The sequence below is a fragment of the Carlito syrichta genome, unplaced genomic scaffold, assembly GCF_000164805.1.
Source record: "Carlito syrichta isolate Samal-C Ts95f unplaced genomic scaffold, Tarsius_syrichta-2.0.1 Scaffold308579, whole genome shotgun sequence".
Taxonomy (NCBI): domain Eukaryota; kingdom Metazoa; phylum Chordata; class Mammalia; order Primates; family Tarsiidae; genus Carlito; species Carlito syrichta.
Window position 1 is genome coordinate 651,397 of NW_007252675.1, and position 19,671 is coordinate 671,067.

The 19,671-nt window shown below is 40.4% G+C and overlaps 1 protein-coding gene across 2 annotated transcripts; it reads right to left on the bottom strand.

Moving 5' to 3' along the window:
• Positions 1–4,513: 4,513 nt before the first annotated feature.
• Positions 4,514–19,671, bottom strand: ZFP69 (ZFP69 zinc finger protein). Of its 2 annotated transcripts, XM_021716249.1 has the most exons (6): positions 19,636–19,671; positions 17,602–17,906; positions 15,336–15,421; positions 11,111–11,237; positions 10,691–10,786; positions 4,514–5,871 (listed from the first exon to the last, which is right to left on the bottom strand). In XM_021716249.1, the coding sequence occupies exons 2-6, from the start codon at positions 17,726–17,728 to the stop codon at positions 4,733–4,735; spliced, it is 1,575 nt and encodes a 524-aa protein (XP_021571924.1). In that variant the 5' UTR covers positions 17,729–17,906; positions 19,636–19,671; the 3' UTR covers positions 4,514–4,732. The 2 variants fall into 2 exon arrangements, with proteins under 2 accessions (XP_021571924.1, XP_021571925.1); XM_021716250.1 differs by lacking the exon at positions 19,636–19,671 and having other exon boundaries at positions 10,691–10,783; positions 17,602–18,039.

Genomic DNA, 19,671 nt, shown 5'->3' on the forward strand with positions numbered 1-19,671 from the left:
CGACTCAAAAAAAAAAAAAAAAGAGTAACCCGTATCTTCAAGTGGTGAGAAGTCATTGAGAAATTTTAAGCAATAAAGTCGTTTGCTTAGACTTGTGTTTTCGAACGATCACTCTAGAAGCAGTGGGGAGGACAAAGAGACTAATGAAGATTAGATATAGAAAAGCCAGTTGGGAATCTGAGCAGTCAGGAAGTTCTAAGGCCTTCATTGAGGCACTGGCAATGGGAATGAAGAGAAGGTAGTCTGAGGAGAGTCTAAGTAGAAGATACAGGACTTGGTAACTGGTTGGGGTAGGTAATAGATGGGAGGAGGCTTAGCTGGAGGACTGGAGAGCTCGTGATACAACTTCCTGCTTAATAAATACAGATTTTACTGAAAAGATGAGTTGAGTTTTGGACGTGTTGATCTTGAGGTGACTATATGATATTCAAGTGGAGATATTCAGTGGGACACTGAATATAATGTTCTGGGGTTCATGATTTCTAAGATAGAGATAGAAAATGTGTTGGGATGTCCACAGGATCAATCAGACAAAATGTGTAGCTAGAGAAGAGACTATGCCTAATGACACAGCACTGGGAAAGAACATTTCTGTGAAGAACAGAGGGAAAATGCTATATACCTCATATTTGCCTATGTGATAAATAGAATGAATAAACAGACACTGATAACAAGCCAACCCAATAGGTCAGCCCTGAAGCATAACAGAAAGACCTCCTGAGGCAGTGGTAGATGAAAGGACAAACCAAGAGTGGGAAGCCATTTTTCATCTTGTTCTTAAACCCTGACACAATGATGAGAAAGTAGAAGCTATGTTTTGGAGAAATGCATACTTTAGATAAAGATTAACTTTGCCGACTTTGTCTTTTCAGAAACAGACTTCCAGATATCAGAGATATCTCATAGTGACAGCTAAGCTTGCCTAGAGTAAAGGGAATTTACAAGGCCTAAGACATCATGAATTGGGCAAGGATTGTAGAAGTCACAAGACTTGTAATTACAAAAGTTATGACTGCTTGGAGGGGGAGCAGGTGAAGATTCAGTCTTCCAATAGAATGGGCCCTATCCACAGGGAAGTCAAGGATCCCCCAAAGCTACCCACTGGGAATGCATGGGAGATAGGGGGAGGTGCACCCTCCATTAGCTCTAAGGAATGTTGTGCGGAAAGGTGCAGGAGCATTGAAATCCTTGTCATGCCCTTCTCTAGGGGCTATGATAATCACCTGACTCAGTACCTGCGCTTGCCTGCCCCTTCGTGCAGACCACCACCCAATCACCTTAATGATCTGCCCCCATCAAGGGGAATGGTTAAAAGGACTCAATCACAAGCAGCTGGCAGCCATTGCCTTGCTAGACTCTGGTGTGGCCATGTGCTCTTTAAGCTATGGCAGCCGCCGCACTTCCTGGCTTTGGCCCCCTCCCCCACCTTGGGGAGGTGAATTTTCTCTCTTCTTTCTCTTTCTCTAAGTTACCTTTTTTTTCCTTTTTTTTAAAAATAAATTCAAAAGTCTTGTCTTCAAGTTCTGAGATCCTTTCTCTAATTTACTTTTAAATAAATCTTTTCTTCTCTCACCTTGTGTGTTGCAATTCTTTGCATTACTCGGATCTCTGGGTTACCGGCACACACCTGCGGCATGCAGCCTCCAGCGATGTTGTGCCCCTATCCAACCATTCACCCTCACCCTATCCGTACCCTAACAGTAGATCTAAAGAGTAAACCTCTTAGGAATGGAAAAGAGTAGCTATGGTCAGCCAACTAAAAGCAGGTGTTTGGAAAGCTGGGATAACAAACTTGGAGGAAAAAATGCTACTAAATGTTACTCAGGTAAAAGGATGAGTAATTAAAAAGGGAACTCTCCATTTCATCTATAAAGTGATGGGTTTAGATTAGGTGAGTTCCTAGACTTTTTCCAGTTCTAAAACCCCGATCTTGTGAGCTGGCATTGAAGAATGGGTAGGATTTGGAGCTCAATGAACAGTAAGCCCTTCCTCTGGGAGGTGCTCTCCTGCCTTTCCAGCCATCACCTTAATCACATGATTTCCATGGGACTGGAGAATTCTGTCTACAATTGATTTATTGAGGGGTAGGCGCCTAACCTAACTGGGCTAGTAAGAATTTGAGACTGAAAGTGAGAACAAGACAGCTTTTCTCTGGGTGATGGAAACTGAATTTATGTAAAATCTGGAGCTGATGGTTACCATGATTTATAATGAGGTGGTTAAAAAGAAAGAAGGCCTGAATGAAGACACAAAAGCAGAACTGAGAAACAGAAAAAACTACCTGGGTTTTCCAAAGTACTTCAAGTTCTGGTACCAGGCCACTGCTAGCATTTATCACAGCTCTTGAATTCCATGAGATACCCCAACATCCCTCTAATAATAGCCTCCTTTGAGACTATAAGTAGCCCAGTTCATTTGTTATTTGCCACCTAGAGTCCTAACTGTTGAACCCAGAATTCAAATCCGAGAGAGACCACAAAGAGCCAGCTCCGATGCAAACACACGAGGGTCTTTATTCAGGCTCTAGTCTGGGCCCATGTATGAAGCTGGCAGTGGTTTCAGGGACAAGAGCCTCGATCCAGTATGGCAAGCAGTTTTTATGCACCATTACAGAGGGAGGGGAAAGAACTTTAAACTTGGTTTTACATGATTGGGTAATTTCTCCTAATGGGTACAGGAACACTTGGTATTGGTAGGTGCCTTTCGTGGGCTTCAACCTGACTGCCCATGATTGACAGAAACCCACTTAACGGGCAGAGTGGAATGTCAGATAAGTTAGGTTCATACAGTCACTGCGTATAAATTAACTTGAGCAAGCAGGCAGGAGGTTACCAGCGCCTACAAGTCTGCTGATCCAAACTGAGGAATGCTTAGGAGAGCTTGTTTGCTTAACATTTACATAACATAACATGGTCATTATGGGACAACAAAAGCTAAACTTAACAAAGTTTTAAATATGAATGCTGCAAACACATACAGCGAATGTGGGGTAGAAATTCATATAGTACTAGTTCTAGGAATTTATAAAATATTGCAAACGTCTTATGGCAAGGCGGTGTTTCTAAAAGTCTTTTGATTCCCTCAGGTTTACACAGCCACTACGTGTAGATTAACTTTGACATGGGAACCGAAGGTTTAAATCAACATAGAGCCTACTTGGAGAGCAGCTAGCGCCTCAGAGTCTACTGCAAAGGAATGTCTGAAAGGGGCTTATCACTTTAACATTTACATCCCGTTGTAAAAGCAGAAGTTAGCATGGCAATTGGGACTAACAATGCTTAACCCAAGAGTTCTAAATACAAACACTACTTAAGACATTATATAACTACACAATCAGTTGCTACCCGGCACCCAACATATGCCTAATTCTACGGGGTCTGAGGTAGAATTTAAAGTACTAAGATTTCATAAAGTACAATGAACATGAGGTAGGGATATATAAAATATAGTGAACTAAACACTACTTTTACAGCAAGTATGGCTTTTTAAGTTTCTTGGTTTCTTGGGTCTCTCAATAGCATGCTTTTAATCCTAAGTCCATGGTATATTTTATTACTGTCCTCTCACTAACTAATATGCAAATTTGGTTAGTACCCATAAAGAAGGAGAAAAGTAAATGGAAAAGCTATATTCAAAAAGTGAAGATAAAAAAAGAAACCAGGGCTGGGTGCAGTCTCTTTGGGAGGCCGAGGCGAGAGGTTCAAGACCAGCCTGGGAAAATTGGTGAGACGTTGTCTCTACAATAAATCACAGAAACTAGCTAGGCATGATGGTATGCATCGGTAGTTCTAGCTACTTGGAAGGCTGAGCCCACCAGGTCGAGGCTGTGGTGGCCATGAGTGTGTCACTGCACTCCAGCCTGGACGACAAAGAGTGAGACTCCAACTCAAAAAAGAAAAAGAGAAAAAGGTTGCTTGTAAGTGGGAGAATTTGGTGGTGGGAGAATTTGGTGGTACGAAGGAGGCTGTATATAATAATCTGTGCTGTCTGAACTTTATACCCTGTGAAAGCTTTCTCCATTAAAAATATACAATTTGGGCTGGGCTCAATGGCTCTGCCTGTAATCCCAGCACTTTGGAATGCTGAGGCAAGTAGATTGCCAGAGCCCGCAGGTTTGAGACCAGCCTGGGCAACTTGGTGAGACCTCATCTCCACAATAAAATAAAAACTAGCTGGGTGTGGTAGTGCGCATCTGTAGCTCCAGCTACTCGGAAGACTGAGGCGAAAGGATCGCTGGAGCCCAGAAGGTCGACACTGGGGTGGCCATGAGCGTGTGTGCCACTGCACCCCAGCCTGGGTGAAGGAGTGAGACTCCAACTAAAAAAAAATTTTTTATATGTGTGTGTATATATATATATATATATATATAAATAATATATATAAAATTTTAATTTAAAAAATAAGAGTGGTGGTGGTGATATATTAAATAGTAGTCTCCAAATGCTGTTCTGTAAATCAGTAGACTTAGAATAATTAGTTCACCATAAAAATCAAGAAAAAAAATTATGCTGTGTTTTTCATAATGCTGAATTCATTTAATTTGAAGGGCCAGATTTTATTCTTTAGTACTTTGTATGGAGGTGCTAGTAGTCAGTATCAATTTATTTACACAATGGGCAAAATTAAATCTTGGCATAACTACACAATTCATCACATTTATTTAAGTTCTGGAATTTCAAAGCACAGAATCACCGATGTACACTTGGCTTTTGTTCTCATGTCCGATATGTTTTTACACATTATTTTGGAAAGTGTTCCTCCTGTGTATTTCATGGTGTCGACTAAGTGATGAATTATAGCTGAAGGCTTTTCCACACTCATTACATTCGTACGGTTTTTCTCCAGTGTGATGTCTCTGATGTTTTTTAAAGGATGAATCATGCCTATAGGCTTTTCCACAGCGGTCACATTCATATGCTTTCACTCCTGTATGAACAGTTTTATGGTTGCTCAGGTGTATCCTCTGCCTAAAGGCTTTCCCACATTCCTTACATTTGTAGGGTCTCTCCCCAGTGTGGATTCTCTGGTGGTGAGTTAGATACGCTCTGTGACTAAAGGTTTTACAACATGCCGGGCATGCGTAGGGCTTCTCCCCGGTATGAATTCTTATGTGTTCACTGAGGTGTCTGATCTGTCGAAAGGTCTTCCCACATTCACTGCAAGCGAAGGGCTTCTCTCCAGAATGCGTCCTCAAATGTTGAATCAAGCTAATGTTCTGGCTGAATGCCTTCTGACATTTATCACATACATAGGGTTTCTCCCCAGTGTGAGTTCTATGGTGCTGATTAAGTGACGAGCGATGCCTGAAGGCTTTGCCACATCGCTCACATTCAAAAGGTTTCTCACCAGTGTGGATTCTCTGGTGTGTACTAAGGGATGCACTTTGACTAAATGCCCTTCCACATTGCTTACATCGGAAAGGTTTCTCACCAGTATGGATTCTCATGTGTTCAGTGAGGTGAATGGGTTGTTTGAAGACTTTTTCACATATATTACATTCATAGGTTTTTGTTCTTCTGCAACTCGTTGGACGATTAATCAACTCTAATTTAGATTTGCTCCTCTCTCTAGGTGTATCACATTTATGGCGCCTCTGTTCTATCAAAATATTTGAACTCACAATGAGATTTTCCATAATGCTCTTAGTTTCTTGGCCTCTCTTCTTGTGGGTCAAGATGGTTTGTTTCACATCTCTCACACAGGTTTCTTGGTGCCTTTCCAACACATCAGCGTATCTGGAGACTTTTCCCAATGTGGAATAAATGATATCATCCCTCATAAACCTTTCCATCATAATGTCACAATATAACGGTTCCTGTGAAATGGCACTTTTTGCCGTTGACTCTTTGATTTCCCTTTTACTCTTCAAGTCTGAAATAAATAAAAATGCAAATAACTCATACTCATTATGCTTTGAAAAATCAATCATTCTGTGGTTATGAAACAGAAATTTAGACAACAGAAACAAATGAGGACAAGAGATTTTGACTATATTTAAATATGGTTATGCAGCCTGGAAAGATAATGGAAAATGAAATTTAAAAACAGTGAACAAGTGAAAAGAGTCATTTTATATATAGAAAAATTTGAGTCTTTTAGTCCTGCTTTTTATAATAAATAATCCTAAGTAATAAAATTTCAGAGCTACATCTTGAGAATATTTTAACTGACAACTACTTTTGGAAAACATTCTCAGAAAGATAAAAAGAAGGTATCTCTCTCCCTATTCCAGCAGCAGCAGGAGAAACACTAGTACAAAAAATAGGGTTTGAACCAAGAATATACACAACATTATTACACTGTCTTTTATTGAAACCTGTGTATATGGTTCTGCTTTTGTAGTTATTAATATATTCATGGAAGTATTACTTACACAAACGGGACTTCTAGGAAACCCAGGCTACTGTGCTGTTACTACTGTTAAGTTCTAGGGAAATATCCTTTAACCGTGAAAATTCAGACTGACTTTTTTTTTGTGTGTGTTGGAGTCTCACTCTGTCACCATGGGAGTACAGTGGCACGCTCACAACCACTGCAGCCTTGACCTGCTGGGCTCAGGAGATCCTTCTACCTCAGCCTTCCAAGTAGCTGGAACTACAGGCATGTGCCACCACACCCAGCTAATTTTTTGATTTATTATAGAGACAAGGTCTCGCCACGTTGCCCGGGCTGGTCTTGAACCTGTGGGCTCAGGCAATCCTCTTGTCTCAGCCTCCCAAAGTGCTGGGATTACAGGCATGAGCCACTATGCTGGGCTGATGGGCTTTCTTATTTGATAATCTGTTGCACCATTACTAATATTTCAACTGACAGGTATGTTTTCCTGAAAGGTATACTTTCTTATAAGGTTCTTTGGTCAACACAGAAGGATTATTGCACTTCCAAATTCCAAATTCTAAATGAAAAGAGGGAATGATAATGTCTAATAATGTCTGTGTTCTGAAGGCCCCCAAATCTGGTCCTAAACAGCGAAGGAGGGAGAGAAGCTGATAGGGGAAGAGAAAAGAAGCCATCCATGTACCCTTCCTCAGTTCAGTATCCAAGCCTGAGGTGGGGTCAGGATAGGGAGAAAAGAAAACAGGATTTTACTTTGAGTTGAGTTTGAGTTAAGTAGGGAGTTTTTATTATTGTACTAAACAAAACATTAATTTTACTAAAATTGACTTTTCTTGTTATTTAACAGTTTGGATCATTTATGCTCTTTGAGATTTCATCCAGAGGCAGGAAAAGAACATTCATGGTAACTTTTATTATTATTCTAATTATTACAAGTTGAAAAAGAGAATACCTAGAAAAATGTACAAACAATTACTAGAATTAATAACAGAAGGAAATAATTGGTGGCTATCTATAAAATCAATATGCAAAATCAATTGTGTTATTGCACATTACAGACAAGCAGAAAACATACATACATATATATATATATATATTTTGAGTCAGAGTCTCATTCTGTTGCCCAGGTTGGAATGTAGTGGCATGGTCACAGCTACTGCAGCCTCAACCTGCTAGGCTCAGGTGATCCTTCCACCTCAGCCTTCCAAGTAGCTGGGACTATAGGCATGTGCCACTATGCCCAGCTGTTTTTTTTTATTATAGAAACGAGGTCTTGCCATGTTGCCCAGGCTGGTCTCGAATTCCTGGGCTCAGACAATCCTGTCACCTCAGACTCCCAAAGTGTTGGGATTATAGGCGTGAACCACTGCATCCAGCAGGAAAACATAAATAAACATATATCATATATATGTGATTCAGATATGATAAGTAATACATAAGTGATAAAATGGAGGGTAGCAGGGCATGGTGGTGTAAGCCTCTAGTCCCAGATACTTGGACTGAGGCAGGAGGCTCACTTGAGCCCAGGAATTCGTGGCCAGCCTGGGCAATATAGTGAGATCTCATCTCTAGAAACAAAAATTTAAAAAAAAATTTTTTTAAAGAAAATAATGGGGCAGAAAAGGATTTTTTAATTTTAATTTTTTTGTTTTTTAGGGACACTTTGCTCTGTCACCCTAGGTGAAGTATATTGGCTAAATCATAGCACACTGTAGCCTCAAGCTCCTGGGCTCAAGAAATCCTCCAGTCTTAGCCTCCCAAGTAGCTAGTACTATAGTCATATACCACCATTTCTGGCTAATTTTTAAAAATTTTAGTAGAGACAGGATCTTGCTATATTTCCCAGGCTGGTCTCGAACACCTGACCTCAAGCAATCCTCTCACCTTGGCCTCTTAAAGTATTGGTATTACAGGTGTAAGACACTGTGCCCAGTTGAGAAAAGGGTTTCTTACATAAAAAGCATAAACAATAAAGAAAAAAACCTGATAAATTCAGTAACATTAAATTTAGAAATTAAAATCTATCAAAAGTCACTATTTTTTTTTTTGAGTTGGAGTCTCACTCTGTCACCCAGACTGGAGTGCAGTGGCTGCTCCCGGCCACTGCAGCCTCGACCTGCTGGGGCTCCGGCGATCCTTCCGCCTCAGCCTTCTGAGTAGCTGGAACTACAGGCACAAAAGTCACTATTTTTAAAAAGTAGAAGATGGGCCACTGATAGGAAACATTTGCAAAACATAAAGCTATCAAGAATTAGTATCCAGAATATATACATATGCACATTTTTTTTCTATAAATGAGTAATAAAAAAGGCCAGGCATGGTGGTTCACACCTGTAATCCCATTGCTTTGGGAGATCAAAGTAGGAAGATCACTTGAGCCCAGGAGATCAAGACCAGCCTAAACAATGTAGTGAGAACCTGTCTCTACAAAACGACACAACAACAAAAAGAAAAATAAGAAAAAAGATAATAGAAAAACTGGCAAGGTAAATAACAGTAATTTATAGAAAGGAATCTTGAATGAATGGTCAATAAGCACTAGTAATCAGGAAAATTAAAGAAATAAAATACCATATTCACCCACTGAATTTACAAAAATGTTAGAGAATGCCAAGTGTTGACAAAGATGCTGACTTCAGGAAACTAAAAATCTGTTTTATTTATTTTTTGGTCAGAGTCTCACTTTGTCCCTCAGGCTGGAGTCCAATGGCATACTCACAACCACTGCAGCCTCGACCTGTTGGGCTCAGGTGATGCTGGGCTCAGGCGATCCTTCCACCTCAGCCTTGCAAGTAGCTAGAACCCTAGGTGCACACCACCACATGCAGCTAATTTTTTTTTTTTGAGTTGGAGTCTCACTCTTGTTGCCTAGGTTGGAGTGCAGTGGCACGCTCACGGCTACCATAGCCTCGACTAGTTGGGTTCAGGAGATCCTTCTGCCCCAGCCTTCCAAGTAGCTGGAACTACAGACACGCATGACCACACCTGACTAGTTTTTGTGATTTATTGTAGAGATGAGGTCACACCAAGTTGATCAGGCTGATCTTGAACCCTCAGGCTCAGGCAATCCTCTTGCCTTGGCCTTCTAAAGTGCTGGGATTACAGACTGAGCCACTATGTAATTTTTTGATTTACTGTAGAGACGCGGTCTCGCCAAGTTGCCCAGGCTGATCTTGAACCCCTGGGCTCAGGCAATCCTCTTGCCCTCGCCTCCCAAAGTGCTGAGATTACAGGTGTGAGTCATCACGCCTGGCTTAAAAACCTGTTAATGGGAGTAAAAATTGATGTAACTGCTTTAAAGAGGAAATTGGTAATACCTAGCAAAATGAAAGTACATATATTCCATGACCCAACAATTCTGCTTCTATCAACTATCTTAGAGAAACACTTGCATGTGTATATGAGAAGATATGTACATGAAGGTTTGCTGAAGCATCTTTGTAACCCTAAATTTGGATATAATATAAATATCTAACAACAGGAAAAGCAATAAATAAATTGTAGTTTATGAAAATGAATAAAGTAGAATAACATAGATATAGCAACCATGTTGAATGAGAAAAGCAAGTGAAAAAAGCATATAGACCATTCTTTTAAAGAAAAAGAGCAGGCAAAACAATGTTATATATTGTTTAGGGATATGCACATTCCTTTTCAGCCAAAGACCACATAATAAAAGGATGAAGGCATATAGGAATAATAATATTTAAACTCAGAGAAGTGAATATTTCAAAAGGTGAGAGGGAACAGTGGGGCTTCAACTCTTTTATTTCTTAATCTAAGTGGAAGCTACATAAAAACTTGTTATGATGTTCTCTATGCTTTTCTGAATGTTTAAAGTATTTCATAATACAAAGCGAAGTTTAAGGAGATTGCTAAGGACCACTAAATTTGGTGAGAAGGAATCCTGTGGTAATTTCTCTTGCAGGAATTTTCATGAAGTAGCTGTTACAAAAAACTAAAATACATAAGTTAAAAAGAGAATGAGAACTGAAGCTGGGATTGCAAAATGAAAGTTGGCAAAAAAGTGAAAATAGAGCGTAGGAAAATGAAAGATTTGTAGAATGCAACAAGAGTCTTAAAAAAGAGATCTGTTTCTGTAGAAAGGCCACATACAATTGACTGCTTAGAGAAAGCTTTAGATTGGCAGAACTTAGATTACTGGAGAAAGAGGAAAAATCAAGTTTAACCTTAATGAAGACCAAACTTCTCTTCCCAAAAGAGTTAATAGAGGGAAGGGTAAAATAAGGTTTAGTGCGGACCTTGTCCAGTGGTCTGAGCCTTTCCCACAGCTTGGAAAGAATTTAAGTGCTCTGACCTACATAGTGAAAGGCACCATCTGCCTTGGTCTCACCTGAACTGGGATCTGGGCCTTCTTTCTTTGTCATCCATGGCTCTTCTCCCTTCTCCAACTGGGAAATCACACAAGGTTTGGAAAGTTGATATCCTGCTTGTGCAGTAAAAAAAAAAAGTGTGAATGTTCATGCTGATGTCTAAGAAACATCTCCAGAATTTAATTCCAGTCTTTTGGTATTCAGGGTCTCTGGAAAGTGGAAAGGAAGGGTCTTCCTATTCTAGCTCTATGCGTAGTAAAGTTTTCTCCCAAGGAAGGTAAATCAGATGCACTTGACTCAGTTTTCAAAGGAATGAGATGTCTCTAATATAGAACCAAGGCCAAGCTTCAAGGAATCCATACATCAATAACTTAAAATAATGGTTCTCTTGTAATGGGCAGTTTCCTGGATGTGTAGATAGACAGATAGCCCATCCTTACCCACTGACACCAAGTTCCTGTAGTTCTCCAGCATTACCTCCCGGTACAGATTCTGGTGAGCAGGGGCCAGTTGCCCCCACTCCTCCTGGGTGAAGTCAATAGATATGTCCTTGAAGGTCAACCGTTCCTAAAACATCAAACACATTCCTTTTCAGCCAAAGACCACCTCTGTCAAGGTCCAAGGAGTTCTGACAGGAAGTTCAGAGAGATTCTAAGCTAGTTTTATCAGGAGTCTTCTAGGACCTGTTTGGAGACCCTCTGGAGATTCTACTGTCTGGAACTATAGTCCAACCCCTTCCTAGCTCAAATACTAAAAAAATAAAAAAGATAAGCCCTCAGCAGTGGTGGCATGGGGCATTAGCAGTTGGGCTAATTAGAGATAAACTCAATCAAATTAAAGCTACATCACAGTCAGAGCTCAGCTACAGTTATAGAAATATGAATAATCAGCTCCTCACCTTAACTACCAGAGAAAAGAGTTTTGAGTCTCTTGGAAATAGAACAAAACAAGGCCATTGCTTTGCTAAACTCTGGTCAGGTCATGTGGCTCTTAGAGCTATGGCCACCATGTTTCCGAAGCTATGGCCTCCTCCCCTATTTGAGGAGGTGAATCTCCTCTCTCTCTCTCTCTCTCTCTTCTCTCTCTCTCTAATTTACTTTCTAAATAAACTATATTTTCAATAAAAAAATAAAGCCACACACACGCAAAACATTTTATTCTCCACTGTTATTTTATATATAATATCTGATCTGCAACAAAAATTATTAGGCATGTTAAGAGGAAAAAATGACTTATAAGAAAAATCAATTCAAGCAGACTCATAGGTTACCAAGTCACAGGAATTAGCAGACAAGAAATTTAAGGCCAGTGTTGAAATATGTGGTAAAAATTTCACAATAAAATATGAATAGAATGGGTAAAGAAATTGAGAACATTTTGGAGAGAAATGCAAAAAAAAAACTACATTTGACCCTTGAACAATGCAAGAGTTAGGGGCACCAACCCCTCCCTGCACAGTTGAAGATCCATGTATCACTTTTGACTCCCTAAAAACTTAACTACTAATAGTCTACTTACTGTTGAACTTTACCAATAACATAAGTAGCCAATTAACACATATGAAGATGTTACTAAGAAAATCATAAAATAAATTTACAGTACTATACTGTATTTGCAATACTATAAGTTTACATCTTCTGCTTATAAGATGAATCAATCACAGCTGCAGACCTCAATCTATGGTGCATATTCTTATAATGTCATGACTTTTCTCTGCTTCTTGGGAGCACTTCCAGCATCAATAGCGGTACTTTGTGTTATTACTATGATGTTATTCAAGGTTTATGTATTACTCTTAACATGATGAAAAATACACAAGAACCTTGAGAGCTCACTTTTTACTATGATATGCAATTTACTGGAGAGATGAACTGCTTGCATGGAGATGCTTAGCATCACACTATGTTGTAAGATATTCAAAACACTTAGCTCACTGCAACAGCAATAGGAGGTAGCTACAAAACTATTATAGTAGAACAATATGAGTACTACAGTTAATTTTATGCAGTAATGATTTAATATTAAATCTTTACATTTGTTTTCATTTCTCTCAGCTGCAAATGGCACCATGCATAGTCTGTACTTGTGAGCATAAGTTTGGATACATCTTAACTTTTTATAATAGATTTGTATTAGTAAATCTGCTTTATGGCAGTAAAGTTGACATATCACATAAATGGTAAGATAAGATCTGACTTATCAGAAACTATATAAGCGAAAAGATAATGGAACATTTAAAAAGTACTTAAAAAGCAGTCAATCTAGAATTCCATATCTAGCAAAAGATTCATAAATAGGGGGACAATATAAAGATATGTCCATACCAACAAAAGTTGTAAGAATTTGTCACCAGAATACCCACACTACAAAAAATGCTAAGCAAAATTCTTTAAGCTGAAGGTGTATGATGTCAGATAGAAATTTTGAACTAAAAGAAAGAATGAAGGGTGCCTGAATTGGTAAAATGTAAGAAAATATGAGACTCATTTCCCCCCTTTTTGTAGTTTTTTATGACAATTTACTGTTAAAGCAAAAATAAGAATAGGCTAGGTACAGTGGCTCACACCTATAATCCGAGCACTTTGGGAGGCCAAAGCAGGACTGCTTGACCCCAGGAGTTCAAGACCAGCCTGAGCAACACAGTAAGACTGTGTGTGTGTATATATATATATAAATTAGCCAGGTATGGTAGCACATGCCTGTACTCCCACCAACTTAAGTGCTTAAGCCCAAGTAGTTGAGGCAGCAATGAGCTGTGATTGCACCATTGTACTCCAGACTGGACAACAGAGACTCTGACTCCAAAAAAAAAAAGAACAATGTATTGTGGGGTTTCTAACATGTAAAGTAAAGCATATAATGACAACAGCACAAAGAATGGGAAGGAGTAATGGAAATATAATGTAACACTTTCACATTATATGCAAAATATATTGTGATAATATTACAAAAGTATAATATTAATTCAAAGCAACTATGGTACATTAAAAATGTAATAGCTAGAGCAACCACTAAAAACAAATCAAAGAACTGTAGTTTAAAAGTCATTAGAGAACATAGAATGAAATACTAAAAGAATGATTCAATTCAAAAGAAGGCAGGAGAGGAAGAACAGAGAAACAAAGACTAGGTAGGACAAACAGCAAACAAAAAACAAAAACATACACTCAGACCCAACCATATTAACGATTCAATTAACTGTAAATGGACTAAACAAGCAAGAACCAGCTATATTTAAGAGGGTCACAATTTAAATATAATGACGCAGATAGGTTTAAAGTAAAAAGATGGAAAAAGCTATACCATGCAAACAATAATTAAAAGAATGCTGGAGGAGCTGATTATTACATCAGATACAGTGGACTTCAGGAAAGGAACACTACTTGGTAAAAAGAGGACCATGTCATAATGGTAAGAGGGTCAGGGCATCAAGAAGACAACAATCCTAAGTGTTTCCACATCTAATGACAGAACTTCAAAATAAATAAATCAGAACTGACAAAACTAAAGAAAGATATAGACAAAACATCAATAATTTGAGATTTTAACACTCTTCTCTCAGTAACTGATATAACCAATAGACAGAAACTCATCAAGGAAATAGATTTGAACAACACTATCAACCAATTTAACCTAATTAACATTTATACAACACTATACCTAACAACTACAGAATATATATTCTTTTTTAGGCTAGGCAGAGTGTATCATGCCTGTAAACTTAGCACTTTGAGAAGCCAAGGTGGGAGGATCACTTGAGCCCAGAAGTTCAAGGTTGCAGTGAGTCATGATTGTGCCACTGCACTCCAGTCGGGTGACAGAGCAAGACCCAGACTCAGGAAAAAAAAAAAATATATACATTCTTTAAAAAATTAAACTATTTTAAGATATTTATAGATTTACATGCAGTTGTAAGAAATAAGACAGAGATCTCACGTACTAAGGGTCACCTCTTAAAGTTCACAGTGATGTGAAAATGTCAGAACTTCCTTCTCACTTACACATTCTGATTTCGAGTATTTTTTTTTTTTTGAGTTGGAGTCTCACTCCGTCACCCAGACTGGAGTGCAGTGGTACGCTCTCGGCCACCGCAGCCTCGACCTGCTGGGCTCTGGCGATCCTTCCGCCTCAGCCGTCCAAGTAGCTGGAACTATAGGCATGCACTACCACGCCTGGCTAATTTTTTGATTTATTGTAGAGATGAGGTCTTGCCAAGTTGCCCAGGCGGGTCTCGAACCCACGGGCTCAGGCAATCCACTCACCTCAGCCTCCTAAAGTGCGTGATTACAGGCTGAGCCACTGAGCCCGGCTGATTTAGAGTATTTTATTTGAGGTTTCTCTTAGATCCCAAGTGGTATCTGTTGGGTCTTAGAAGCTAGAATTAGATCACTCATTTTGCTTTCTTTATAGAAATTAGCATAGTATTAGATTTAGGTGCTAGACAAGATTTAGATGCTAAATAAAAGTTACATGGAGGGAGATCATAATAAGTAGGGAAACTGCTGCCACCGAAGCCCAATTTTCTGTACAAGAACAACTTACATTGAGCTCTCCACGTGGAATTTGTCTCAACACCCACTACCCATCCTTCCCCCTTAAAAAGGCCAGTTATAGCCTTTAAAACCAAGAAGCAATGCCAAGAAACGAGAGGAGACTCTAACTCACCTGGGATTCTGCTGTCAGGCACCCAGGGGTCACTTTATCCTCTAAATATTTTCCCTGGATCATCCCAGCATCCTGAGAGAGCAGAGCTGGGGAAGGAAAAGAACCATGAGGTTTGTGTCTCCTCAAATAGAAAAACTGCCTACAGACCCACTGAATGTGGCTCCGCCCCAAGTACATTCACACAGAGGGGCTTTTAGAGCAACTCAAGAGCAGTCTGAAGCCGCCTTAGTGAGGGCCGTCTGCTGCACGATGCTTTGGGCATTAATATCACCCAATGGTCAAAAACTATGTATGACCGAAGAAAGTATTTTGGAAAACTAAATGGGTAGCTCTTTAAATTCTCCCTCCGCCACCAAAAAAAAAATGTCCTAATGGCCAATGCTAGTCCAAAGCACAGATCTAGGCCACTCCTTTGTTTAAAAATCCTCAAATGTTCCCCACTGATCAGAAAGAAAAATCCAAACACTTCACCTTGGACCTCAATGCACTCTAGAATATGCCTGAAGTATGTTCTCTCAACAATGGTTAGTTCCATCATTTATGCATGGAACACACCCATCTACCACATTCTTTTTTTTTTCTTAATTTTATTTTAAAGATGGGGGTACAATTCAGGATTAGGTACATAAGTGGCCATTGTACAGGTAAAGTTTGGGCCTACCTTTGGTCTTCACTTTGCCTTTGCCTGCTTTGGGATCAGGTACCCTAACTGATGTTTTATGCCCCACCCCTCCCCTGGCAGTATTATGCCCGTGGTGGGGAGGGCGCACAAAACATCAATTCTCTTTCTTACAGTATTATGATAAATGTTCAGGGTCCACTTATGAGTGAAAAACATGTAGTATTCAGTTCTTTGTTCCTGTGACAGATCACTGAGTTTGACAGACTCTAAATCCATCCAAGTTGCACCTATCACATTCTTAACCCTCAAACTAAAATACTCCCCACCACTCTTCAAGGTACCCACTTTGCATCCTTTCCCCAAATCTTTTTTTTTTTTTTTTTTGAGTTGGAGTCTTACTCTGTTGCCCAGACTTGAGTAGAGTGGCATGCTCATGGCCACTGCAGCCTTGACTTGCTGGACTCAGGCGATCCTTCAACCTCAGCCTTCCAAGTAGCTGGAACTACAGGCATGTACCACCACACTGGGCTAATTTTTTGATTTATTGTAGAGATGAGGTCTCGCCAAGTTGCCCAAATTGGTCTCGAACCTGTGGGCTCAGGCAATCCTCTCACCTTGCCCTCCCAAAGTGCTGGGATTTTAGGCATGAGCCACCGTGCCTGGCCTTCCCCAAATCTTCTATAAGAAACTTATGATATTCTTCAAGGCCAGAAGAAAGCTTTCCCATGTATTCCAAAAGAATTTCTCTTAGGCTACTTTTTATTGTTTTAATTGGAGTGTCTATCTCCATCAATTAATAATCAGCATTAGAGATAATTATTCATTTTTTCATCTGTCAAGATGTCAAAGTCCCTGACATAGCCAGAACACAATAAATACTGGCTGAATTTAAAGTGTTACGGGTATGAATTTAAAAAGACACCACATGAGACACATGAATTCCTGTCCTTTTATTTAGCCCTGACCAGATCACTAAATAAGGTATGATCTTTGGGCATATCTCCCACAGAACCCATAAAGTTCAAGGTAAAATGAGAGTAATCAGGCATATCATTCCTAAGTCTCAGCAGAAGATGAAAAGAAAAAACTGATACTCATGAAGAATAATGGTTTGGAGTTTAAAAGACTGAAACTTGGCCGAACTCAGTGGCTCAGCCTATAATCCCAGCACTTTGGAAGGGCAGGGTGAGAGAATTGCCTGAGCCCACAGGTTCGAGACCAGCCTGGGAAACTTGACGAGACCCTGTCTCTACAATAAATTAAAAAAAAAAAACCTGGAACTTGTGCAGGGAAACCCTTGGAGGACTTAAGGGAGCAGAAACCTCTGGCATCCTGTCCATGAATAACATTCCCACACTCAGGAGCTACTGGTGGGCAACACCTCGTATTCGTGTCTTCCTGTGGCATATTGTATTTGAGGACGGAGATGGGAGCAGCAGAGAGCACATGTCACAAGGAGCCCGTGCCCTGGGAGCCCAATATTTTCCCTCATTGCTACCCCCTTCCCCAAAGCTATAAGAATGAACCCCAAAGACTTTCTTTCCCCTAATTTTCTCCCTGGAAGACCACTTCAGTGAAGTGTATACCTATGTTTTCACACATAAACGAGAACTCCTTCTTCACCCTCCATCAGTCTATGCTCACCTTCTCCCTCAAACATTTTAGTCACATCCTCCCACAGAGACGCCTCCTCCTTGGCCTTCTTTGGATGGTGCAACTTCACCCAGGTGCTGGCCTCGGTGGGCAGGGTGATCAGGAGCTGCTGTGGCATAATGATGCCCGCCTGACTGGGCTTATCCACTTCCAGTGAAACTGCCAGAACCTCTGATGAGAGGCTTCACAGTTGTGTGGTCCTCCTCTGATCACAATTACCTGCCCTCAAGACTTGGGCATGTCCCTGCAGCACCAGGACCTGGGGGCTCCTAGAGGCTGGTGTGACTCTAACAACTCTGAAAAACAGAGTTAAACATTTTCTTTGGGAGGCAGTCAGGTATGTTTGAGTTCACGTCACTATACTCTTCTAGAGGAGCAACAGGGTAGAGAAGACAGATCCAGAAGCTCTTGTCATATACCAGAACTCCATTACCTGCAAAAATATGTTTAAAACTGCAAAAGATTCAAGACAAAGATACAATATCAATGCAGGAATAAGTACAGTCAATGTTCTTGGATGTGGCTCTATCTCCCACTTTCACACATGTACATAAACACTCAAAGATACACAAATACCCAAAGATGTACAAACATGCATGGACCCTGGCTTGACTTCCCACTTTGTAAGCTGCGTGCATCTTCGGCTTGGCTACAGACTTGGGGGTTAAGAGGACAGGCTTTGAAATCAGACAGCCTGGGTAAGAACCCTGACACTTGTACTTAACTCCAAGACACTTCAACTCTCTGAGCTTCAGTTTCTTCATCTACAAAATGGGGATAATAATTGTACTCCATAGAGTTGTAATGTTGATTGAGATAATGCTAGGCACATAGCAAACTTTTTTTTTTCCTCTGAGTTGAGGTCTCATTCTCCAGAGTAAGACCAAGTTGCCCAGGTGGGAGTGCATATGGCATGAACACGGCTCACCGCAGCTGGATCTTCTGGGCTCAGGTGATCCTTCCACCTCAGCATCCCAAGTAGCTAGGACCATAGGCACCCACCACCACGGCTGGCTAATTTTTTATTGATTTTTTGTAGAGACAAGGTTTCACTATGTCATCTAGGCTGGTCTCAAACTCCTGAGCTCTAGCAATCCAGGCATGAGCCACCGTATCTGACCAAACAGCAAACTCTTAATAAGAATTGTTATAAGCCCTTTATCAATTGCTGACTCATAGCATTATCTTTTAAAGTCATGTTTAGAAACAATTAGAGAGGTTTCAAAAATGTTAAAATTGAGGGAGAGGGTATGTCTTCAAATGGAGTAAATACAGTACTTCAAGTATAATGAGGATCATTGCAAAATTGTAACAGGTAAATGTGGAAACAACTCAGATCCATCATCTCAACTAGCCCATGGCATTTGAGCAGGTGCCTCCTCCGTGGTCGCAGCAGTGTATATGGTACCCCTACAACAGTCCTATCTTGAAAAGGCAGCCCGTCTAACTATTTGAAGTTTGTGAGGAAGGAATGAGTGTGTGACTTATCAACTTTGTGTGTGTGTGTGTGTGTGTGTGTGTGTGTGTGTGATTGATGCAAAGAGGGGCTTCCTGTGTCCTAGAGACCGAAGCTTGTGGAAAATATTCTACCCCTCTTTAAGACCAGCCTGGGCAATTTGGTGAGACCTCATATCTACAATAAATCAAGAAAAATTAGCCGGGCGTGGTGGCTTATATCTGTAGCTTCAGCTACTTGGAAGGCTGAGGCAGAAGGATCGCCTGAGCCCAGCAGGTTGTGAATGCAGCAGCCGTAAGCACGCCACTGCACCCCAGCCTGGGCAACAGAGTGAGACTCCTACTCAGAAAAAAAAAAAAGGAGAAAAGTAATCTACTTCTGAAAATATAAAACGTCGTGTTACCAAAGTGCAGGAATGTTTGAATCTTACTTATGAAACAATTAATGTCTAAGAAGCGTCATTTCGAAGAGGCCCCTTCCTCACAGTGCTCCCAGACAAGCCACCCAGACTCTCACAAGCCACCAAGACTGCACACACCGGCGGAGAAGCCGCCTCTCACCGCACAGACCTTGGACGCAGGTAGGACCGGCGATGCGAGCGCTTG